The sequence below is a fragment of the Eucalyptus grandis genome, chromosome 2 (genome assembly GCF_016545825.1).
Source record: "Eucalyptus grandis isolate ANBG69807.140 chromosome 2, ASM1654582v1, whole genome shotgun sequence".
Lineage (NCBI taxonomy): Eukaryota > Viridiplantae > Streptophyta > Magnoliopsida > Myrtales > Myrtaceae > Eucalyptus > Eucalyptus grandis.
Window position 1 is genome coordinate 6,998,662 of NC_052613.1, and position 10,419 is coordinate 7,009,080.

At 40.3% G+C, this 10,419-nt stretch overlaps 1 protein-coding gene across 1 annotated transcript; it reads left to right on the forward strand.

Annotated features, from left to right (window-relative positions):
• Window positions 1-473: 473 nt before the first annotated feature.
• Window positions 474-1,715, forward strand: LOC104420096 (agamous-like MADS-box protein AGL14). Its single transcript, XM_018867607.2, has 2 exons — window positions 474-951; window positions 1,178-1,715. Exons 1-2 carry the CDS (start codon window positions 764-766, stop codon window positions 1,242-1,244), a joined length of 255 nt encoding a protein of 84 aa, XP_018723152.2. The 5' UTR covers window positions 474-763; the 3' UTR covers window positions 1,245-1,715.
• The last annotated feature ends 8,704 nt before the right edge of the window (window positions 1,716-10,419 follow it).

A 10,419-nucleotide genomic window follows, 5' to 3' on the forward strand; every position in this document is an offset into this window, starting at 1 on the left:
TTTCCGGGCGGATATAATGAATAGTTTTATGTCAACATCGTATTTAGGGGTGAGCACGCACCGGAGGAGGGTCCAGTTCGGACCAAGGGTCCAAGGAACCGGGAACCAGAACCGGTCATAATTCAAAAAAAAAAACCCTAGCTTCTTCCCCGCCCCCTAGCTTTTTTTTTTTTCCGGGCGGATATAATGAATAGTTTTATGTCAACATCGTATTTAGGGGTGAACACGCACCGGAGGAGGGTCCGGTTCGGACCAAGGGTCCAAGGAACCGGGAACCGGAACCGGTCATAATTCAAAAAAAAAACCCTAGTTTCTTCCATCCCCCGGCCACATGATTTCCCCCTTTGCGGATACTTCCCTTCCCCTTTTCTTTTCTCTCTCTTTCTTTTCTCCCCTTTTCTCTCTTTTTCTCTTTTCTCCCCTTTTCCCTCGTCACATCACTTCTTGCCCCCCAACTTTTTCTTTTCTTCTCTCTCCCTCTCTTCTCTTTCCGGTTCCGGTTCCGAATCGCCTAGGGTTTCTTGGATTGCTCTCTCTCTCTAGAATAATCCGTTTCTTTCTCAACGAGCGCCTCCTCCCGGCGCCGTCTCCGATCTCCTGCTTTCGGGACCGATCCGCGCGACGCCCTCCGTTCCATGGCCACTCCGATTCGAAGCTTCGATCGAGCGCTCGTCGCCGTCAATCGATTCCCGCTCTTCTTCTTCCGATCTCTTTCTTGTTTTTTGTGGCTTGAGAGAGCGAGACAGAGAGAGGGAGGGGGGAAATGGTGAGGGGGAAGACGCAGATGAAGAGGATAGAGAACAACACGAGCAGGCAGGTGACGTTCTTGAAGCGCAGGAACGGGCTGCTGAAGAAGGCCTTCAAGCTCTCCGTCCTCTACAACGCCGAGGTTGCACTCATCATCGTCTTCCCGAGGGGCAAGCTCTACGAGTTCTCGAGCTCGACAAGACGGTAGGTTTTCCTCCGCATTTTTGCTCAAGTGACATATTGCTATGAGCAACACTGACAGTTGCTCAACCTTCATTTCAAAATTTGGAAAAAATGAAGATTGCAGAAAGATGCATTGTTACTCGATTCTGTTGGGGTTTACTGGTTCCATTGGGTTGAATAGTTGATTGGCACGCTGTTTCTTTTACAAGGCCTCCTGAATGTAGCGTGAGAATCTCACGAACTGCAGGTACTTGGCCTTGGCGAACCTGGCCAACGGCGAGCCCGGTTTCCGCGCGATGAAGCTCAGGGGCTGACGGACTTGAGCTTCTTGAACTAGTCGAAGAAGGCTTGGGGAGTGCGCTCCTCGATGGACGACGACTTGTTCGCGAGCGTGAAGTTGGGGAAGTTGAAGCCCTCGAAGATCGATCTGGCCACGAACGATTCGATGGCAAAGTGCTTGTGGCCGGGCTTCGCGAACCTCACTCGCGACTCGATGAGTCGGATGGCCTCGTCGAGGTTCCAGTTCGCCACCTCCATCTCGTGAGCCATGGCTTTCCCGAAGTGCCTCACGGATCGTAAGGTGTAGTGGAGGACTTGGATGAAGTGGGTCGGGCTCAACGACGCGAGCTTGAAGCCGTCAAACAGGGGCAAGACGCGCTCGGAGACGAACTGAAACTGAAAATTATGAATTTAGTTGTCTATTTGGATGTAAAAGATTCACATTGCTGTGTATTGGCAGGAACTGAAAATGAAGGGCCGACTATTGAATTATTTCGGCTTCCGAATAGTCGCCCATTACGAAAATGAAAAAAAAAACCTGTTGGAACCTGGAACCGACCCGGAACCTGTGACAGGGTAGGTTCCAGGTTCCAAAAATTGAGGAACCTGCCCAGGTTCCAGGTTCCGGACGGAACCGAATCGGAACCGGGAACCGTTCACCCTAATCGTATTGATGTGGCCAAGGACAAAAAAATAAAAAATAAAAAGGAAAATTGACATAAATAACCTTCGAAGTTTAGTTCATTGTGCAATTTGGTCACTGCATTTTTTATTTATTCCATGTGATCCTTAAATTTTAACCCAATATATAATGTGATATATAAATTTTTAATTTATTCAATGTTGTCTCTAAACTTTTGATACATATTCAATAAAGTATCTGAATATTATGTCGACATTGGACAAAAAAAAAAGGAAAATTGACACAAATAATCTTTGAAGTTTAGTTCATTGTGCAATTTGGTCTATAAATTTTTTATTTGTTCAACGTGGTCTTTAAACTTTAACCCAATATACAGTGTAGTTCTTAAACTTTTAATTTGTTTAGTGTAATCCCTGAACTTTTGGTACATGTTCAATACAGTCCCTGAACTGTATGAAAATGTCCAATATAGTACCATCACCAAGGGAAAATAATTATTAATCAAATGACAAGAAAGAAAAGCAAGAAATGGAACACAAATACACAATAGAGAGAGACGCTTGACCTAAAAACAAGAGGCATCCACAAGGGCGACAAGAGACATGGAGAGCCAAGCATTGAGGCCGGAAGGCGGCTTGTGGCCATAGGAGGCTGCGAAGGAAACAAGGAGCCTATATGGATGAGGTGGAGGGGGACACAAAGAAAGGGGTAGCCTTGGGAAGGGTTGCATAAGATGTCAAAAGGTCTCGGAAGTGTATGGACAAAGGTGATATTGCTAGTATGAGTACCTAGAGGGGGGTGAATAGGTATATAAAAGATTTTTCTTCAACAATTGCACAATACTAGACAGTTGATGGATATGAGACAAACGATAATCAAAGTAAGACTGAGAGAAGAGAAAATTGAACACGCGGTTTATAGTGGTTCGACTTATATCAAGCCTACGTCCACTCTTCTTCACCGATGCCTATTGGCTGGATTCCACTATAAACAAAGAGAAGTTACAGCACAGCTTTGTCTTGATTCCACAGTGTAGATGTTCTACCACACCTCCTCAGGATTTCTCACAAATATAGACTCTCTTTTGTATACAAATATTCGCTCAAAGGAATTGTCTAAATAAAAAGGAGCTTCAGACTTTGGAATTCATCTATCGCGCACACCTTGAACAACTAAGACCGTCTTCCTTATATACTCCTTTATGACATCATACCCGTTGGCACTTACCAAAGGAATTCCTCCAATCTACCCGTCGGACGGAATCAATTAGGAAGATTGTTCAAGCTATTAAAGGAACGTGTTGATAGCCCATCAATCATGTTCGCCCATACAATCGGGATCTCGATTTCCATAAGCGAGAACCTTCCAATAATATTTAGGCAATCACCGGATCTTCAATTTACGAGTCAATCTTCGATCAATCAAAGGACTCGTTATGTCTTCTCCAGCCACGAGATCTTCTCCAGTTGATAAGGTCAAATCCTTAACGAAACATCCGATTCGGATAACCTTTCTTCAACGGATTAGAGACTGTCAATGAGGATAGACTTTGAGTCTTGAGTCCGGGCTGTCCGGAGGTCTTCGACTTTAAATAACGAGTCCGCAAGCCTTCAGACTAGACTGATAGAAACGTTTTGTCAACTTCAAAACACTTCAAGAAGATTTCTCCAACAATCTCCCCCTTTTTTATGGTGACAAAACTTTCCTGCAGATTTGGATATTTTTTACCTGCAAAACATTTCTCAAACACATATGCATATCTTATAGAGATAAATGGCTAAAAGAATAACACTAGAATCTGCAACCACGGAAAATAGGTTAGTCTAGTATATGATAAAACCATCCATAAGATATCAATATTAGTTAATAGAAGCGAGTCAAGTCCAAGTCTAGTTCGGTTCTCATCCGGACACAAAACAAAGTCAAACGAGTTCAAACAACAAAACAATCCAACAAACAGTTAAAAGTTTAATGATTGAAAGTTTTTGTTCAAATCTTGCATCTCTCCCCCTTTTGTCATCATTAAAAAGGATGAGATGAAGTCAAGATTGCTTGGGAACGCGGACAAGCTGGAAATCTTCCATAGGCTGAACGATGCCTTCTAGCCTTTTAAAGTCTTCCTTTAGTTGTGCAATCTCCTCACTCTTGGCATTGGCCTGATTCCCGAGAGAGGGCTTGCATCTTATCATTCAATGAACAGGAAGAAGCTTGACCTTCATTCTTCAAGCTTTGAACTTCACATCCCAAGGCATAAATTTGACCTCGCATCTCCAAGAGAATATCCATGATTCGCGAAAATCTGCTCCATTATTAGTCTCGAGTACTTGCTTCGGCTCGATCTCGATGGAGTAAATGACGATGGTAGATCAGCATAATCTCGCAGGTTTGGCGATGAAACTTCATGACCTTCCTCTGGAAATTGAGAGGCATAAACATCCTCCGGGTCTCAGGTGAGCGGCGCTCCTTCACTTGCATCGGGATATGAAGACTTCACTCCTTTCTCCCGATCTCCCCCGTTTCCATGCCTTCATGTGGAGAAGAGTGTTCCTCGGGTTCTCCTTCTTCTCTTCTTTCTTCTTGAGTCTTTCCTCCTCTCGCTTCTTTTTCAGCTTCTCTTTCTTCTTCTTCCTTCTCCTCTCGCTTCTTTTGTCATTTGTTCCGATTCTTTCGTGGAACAGGACGACTTAAATTCTTCAAAGCCAATGCAGAGATGGTGATGTCTTCCTCATCATCTTCATCCTCAACAATGAGAGCTCTTCTTCTCTTGGATGGAGCAACCATGGGCTCCTTCCCTTTTCTTTTAGCTGCAGAAGAGATTTGATAAGATTTGGCGGGAGTCTTCTCCTTGAATTTCTCTAACTCCTTGCTCAATTCCTTCAGACGCATTTTGGTCACCATTTTCAATCCTACCACCATATGATCGCATGGTCGAACACAAAAGATTTGTGGAGGCTGAATATTCAGATGTCTGAATAACTTCGTAACAAGGCTTGGGTAAGGGAGTTGACCTCTGTCCTTCATCATTGCTCTATACATGTGAAACATAACGGTGTGAGGAGAGAAAACCTTTTTCCAAAGAGAATGGCATACATCGGCTTGGCCTCGAACTTGAAACATCAGTCTTGGAAGTTGATTTCGGTCGGAGGCAATTAATCACAATCTTGTGAAGCAAGATGTTGAATGCACCCATCCTTAAGTAGGTGATCTTTTCATCTGTTCTCCTGTCCTTCACCAGTTCAAGTGTGGCCCGAGCAATGGAAACTTTGATTGGTTGATATCTTCCTCTTTCAACTTCTAACACATCTGCTAGCATATTCATATCCACAACATAGTCTTGGTCTTTAACGCTAAAAGAGAATCTATTCGCATCCAAAAAGCTAAGATTTGAATAGAAATATGCAGTTAATTCAGCATAAGCTTCTGTAGTGTCAGAGCAGAACTTTTCAAGTTGAAGATAACTGAACTTTTCCCTCAAGTTCATATTCACAGCATCCAGAAAATCAAAATCCACACTCCTAGGGTTTATTACCCCACGTTTCAGCAATTTCAAGTACAGATCCTTTTGCTCCTTTGATCTGAACAAATCTCTCCTTTTTCCTTGATTTTCAACCGCAATACCCATTTTCGGTTGAAATTGACTGTATAATTTGTCATCGTCATTCCCATCTACAGGATTCGACCCCCAGTCACGAGGATCACTTGGGATATTTGCAAGGGTTTCCTCAGCCACCCTTTTTCGAGCAATTCCCAAACTTTCCATTTTTCGCAGAAAGATATATTCGTTCCCATGTATTTTGTCTTTAAGAAAATCATCAATGTAGTTCAAAGGAGTACGAATTCCTTTTAAGGCACGATATAAGCTGGTAAATATAAGCGGGCTTTTGAACTCTTACAGGTTTGCATCCTCGATGATTTCTTCGTTGTTGATGATCAACGCCTTGAGGACTAGATGGAGGAGAATGACGCTGCTGAGAATGTTGTGGGCTTGCTTGCTGTTCTGGAGTCACTTCTTCTTCAGTAAGATCGAAGTGCGTAGGCCCCTCATTCATTCGCCGTGGTCCCCTGCTTGCGATTCTCGAAGACTTTCTTGAAGATGACATCTTTCTCAGTTTTTGGAAAATTCCTTGCTTGACTTTCCCAGGAAAGATGACAACTTTTTGAAGATTAAACAAAGAAGACAAACGGGAATGGAGGATCGATGCTTTCTAGGGTTTTTGAGAGAAAAGTGAAGAGGAATCAACAGTGCACGATCGGTTAAAAAGAGGGATACACGAACCGTCACAAAGGAAATAAAAAAAAAAATGCCTTTCCAAAATAACTGTCTTTTTTCCGTAAAAATAGCTATTTCAAAAATAACTTTCTTTTTGAAAATGAAACAATGCAATAATTTTGCCAATTAAATATAGCAACAATTTAAACACAGTCTGACGATCGTACCTTTTCAAGATGAGATTCAAGAGAGAAAGACTTACAGTCTGACGATTGTACCAAGACTATCTTAAAGATAAAGTCTTGTAAGTCTCGAGTCCGAAAGTCTTTAGACTTTGATATCCTCATACCTCAAAATGTTGAGTCTGGAACGGATAGATTCAAATTGATTTTTCTCCAAAGGCTTTGTGAATATATCCGCTAATTGGTTCTTTGAGTCAACAAATTGAATTGAAACATCTCCATTTTGAACATGGTCTCTAATAAAGTGATGTCAAATCTCTATATGATTTGCTCTTGAGTGGAGAATTGGATTTTTGGTGAGGTTGATAGCGCTGGTGTTATCGCAATTAATCTCCGTGCATGAGTCTTCAATTTCAAAGTCTCTAGCTGTTGTTTTATCCATAGAATTTGCGAATGCAGCTTCCCAGGGCTACATACTCTACTTCGTTATTGAAAGGGACACGGTGCTTTGTTTCCTTGAAAACCAAGACAACGTCCCGCTTCCAAGCAGCGGCAAGTTCCCGAAGTGCTTTTTCTATCAACTCGCAACCGGCTAGATCGCGTCTAAATATCCCGGAAGATTAAAGTCTCCCTTCTTAGGATACCAAAGACCGATGCTTGATGATGAAGCAACGTATTTAATGATGCGTTTCGCGTAGCCGAGATGGGATTCTCTAGGATCCGATTGAAACCTAGCACGAGATGCAAACACTCAACAAGATGTCAGGTCTAGAAGCAGTAAGATAAAGGAGTGAACCAATGATGCTCCCTGTACAGCTTTTGATCAACTTTATTCCCTTCTTCATCTTTGTCTATCTTCAAAGAACTTGACATCGGTATGTCGGTCTTTTTGCACTTTTCCAGTCAAACATTTTGACAAGATCATTAACATATTTTTCTTGATAAATAAAAGTTACTTCCTTCAATTGTTTTACTTGAAGACCAAGAAAGAATGTTAACTCTCCCATCATACTCATTTCAAACTCATCCCGCATAGACTTAGAAAATTTCTTGCCTGATTTTCATTAGAGGATCCGAAAATAATGTCATCCACATATATTTGAACAAGTAAGAAACTTTTGTTTTCCTTTTGATAAATAAAGTCGTATCTACTTTACCTTTGACAAAACCATTTTTTATTAAGAACTTACTCAATCTGTCGTACCAAGCTCGAGGTGCTTGCTTTAAACCATACAAAGCATTTTTCACCAAGATTGAGTCCGGCTTCTTTGGGTCTTCAAACCCCGGTGGTTGTTCCACATAAACTTCCTCATGGTTAAATCCATTTAGGAAGGCGCTTTTGACGTCCATTTGGAATAACCTGAAATTCTTATAACAAGCAAACGCAAGTAATAATCGAATAGCTTCTAACCTTGCTTTGGAGCGTAAGTTTCATCATAGTCTATTCCTTCTTCTTGCGTATATCCCTTGGCTACGAGTCTTGCTTTGTTTCATACGACTTTTCCTTTCTCATTCATCTTGTTTCTGAACACCCATTTAGCTCAATAACAGTTTTACCTTTTGGTTTGGATGTCAATTCACGGACATCATTAATGTTGAACTATCGAGCTCTTCTTGCATAGCTTCAATCCAGCTTTCATCGATAAAGCTTCTTCTATGCTCTTTGGTTCAATTTCAGAAACGAGAGCTACAACACTAGACTCTTCTCCCCTTTTTGATCTGGGTGCGAATTCCTTCATTAATTTCGCCGATAATAAGATCTTTGGGATGACCGGACTTATGCTTCCGAGTTACTTGTTGATTTTGTCCGGTTGATGATCTCTTTCTTTGTTTGGATCTTCACGAACAACCTGATGCTGGTTTTCCAGAGTCTGAGATGCTTCTTGAGTTGTAAGCTTTAGAAGGTCTGGAGCAAGTTCAGACTCTTCTTGATGAGTCTGACTTGATTCATCTTGCGTTGAGTCTTGAAATTTGACAATCATTGACTCCTCTGAGATACCGGCTCTTCTTGTTATAGACTCGAAGGCTTTGCTTGATGTAGAATATCCAAGGAAGATACTTTCATCGATCTTTCTTCAAACTTACCAACTCGATCTTTTGCATTTTTCAATATAAAACATTTGCAATCGAATACATGAAAGTATGAAACAATAGGCTTCTTATCTTTGAATAACTCATAAGGGGTTTTCTCTATAATAGGTCTTAAGAAGACTCTATTGATTATAAAGCATGCTGTTGAAACAGCTTCAGCCCAAAATCGTGAAGAAATCTTACTTTCAATTAAAAGAGTTCTAGCCATTTCTTGAAGAGATCTGTTCTTTCTTTCCACAACTCCATTTTGCTGAGGAGTATATGGAGAAGAGAACACATGATTAAAGTGATTCATCACAAAATTTTGTAAAATCTTGATTTTCAAATTCACCTTCATGATCTGTTCTTATACTAGAGATAACACATCATTTTTCATTTTGAACCTTTTTAGCAAACTTTTCAAAATACGAGAAGGTTTCAGACTTACTTGCAAGAAAATATACCCAAGTAAAACGGGAGTAATCGTCCACAATTACTAGGCAATATTTCTTACCTCCAATACTCAGTGTTCTGGTTGGTCCGAAGAGATTCATATGCAGCAACCGTAGTACATGATTAGTAGAGACATGATTTATTGGTTTAAATGAATTTCTTACCGCTTTCCCAGAATACATAGAGTGCATGGATCAGTCTTTTGATAAGGTAATTTGGGTAGTCCTCGAACAAGCTGCTTTGATGAGATTTTGGCTAATTGCTTCATGTTGACATGACCAAGCTTTCTGTGCCATAAGCTTGCTTCGTCTTGAATTGAGATAAAACATTGCGATTCATTTGGTTTAACATCCAGAAGATAGATGTTTCCATGTCTTCGACCCACGAAAGACTGAGTAGAGTCTTTACTGATTCCGTAACATATTCCTTCTTGAAAGAAGATCTTGAAACCAAGTATCACACAATTGACTAATCTTTTGAGAAGATTGTAATTGAGTCCTTCCACTAAGGAAACATTACTTATCGTGAGATTTCCAATTTTCACAGTTCCAAATCCCACAATACTTCCTTTGTTGTTTCCTCCAAATGAAACTTTTCCACCATTTACTTGAGCAAGCTTTATAAACAATTTGAGTCTCCTGTCATGTGTTTTGAGCATCCACTGTCAAGATACCACTTTACCTTTTTCTTGACGGTGACCTGCATTTAAAATAAAGTCTCAAGCTTTCTTTGGTACCCAAACTTTCTTGGGTCCTTTGGTGTTAGTAACATAAACGTATTAGCCCATATTTTCTTAATGGGTTTCCAAACCATAGGACACTCTTTTTCAAAGTGATCCGACTGTTGCACTTGAACATCCGAGAGCATTTCTACCTACAGATTTTACAAAAACTTTCTTGAAATGATTTTTGTAAGCCTCTCTCGAGAGTCTTTTCTTAATTCTTTCTTTTACTTTAGGAAAATCAATCAAGGGAATTGTTTCTGCTGTCATACCTAGACCGGACTTATTGAAATAAGGTCTTTGAGCTGAAAGAATTTTTTCAAGTTTTTCAGACCCTATTGAAAATTTCTTTGAAATATTTGATAAGTCTATTTTTAAAAGAGCATTTTCTTTTAAAAGATTATCTTCATTTTCTTTAAGAGTGAAAACAGTCAAGTCTAGACTTTTAACTCTTTCTACTAAAACATTTTCCTTTTTTTTAGAGCTGAGTTTTCCTTTTCAGTTCGGAAATTCTTTTGAGAGAAGTCTTAAGACTAAAACACAGTTCATCAATGTATTTAGAAACTTTGACAGGAATTTTAAAATTACTTGTCTCAAATTCTTGTCGAAGAGTCTGATTGTGCCATCGAGACATAGATTGGCATATTCATTATCACTTTCTTCACACTCGTATCACTGGTTTCGGCTTTGAGAGCTTTTGAAATTTTTCAGCTTTTCCTCTCTTCTTCTTCGAAGAGGACAGTTGGTCTACGATGTGTCCATTTTCTTACATTCAAAGAGACTACGTCTTTGTTTGGTTCCTCATCATCAACGAGACTTGGTCTGCTGTCTTTGAAAGCTTTGTTTCTTTGAGTTAAACCTTCTTTCTTTTCTATTCAGTTTTCTAAATCTTCTTATCATGAGAGCAAGCTCCACATCGTCCATATCATCT

What these genes read in the sequence shown, in the direction of transcription:
- LOC104420096 (XM_018867607.2), top strand. Translation starts at nt 764, where the DNA reads ATGGTGAGGGGGAAGACGCAGATGAAGAGGATAGAGAACAACACGAGC. An exon ending in TTCTCGAGCTCGACAAGACG is followed by an intron (nt 952 to 1,177) that starts GTAGGTTTTCCT and finishes CACGAACTGCAG; the next exon opens with GTACTTGGCCTTGGCGAACC.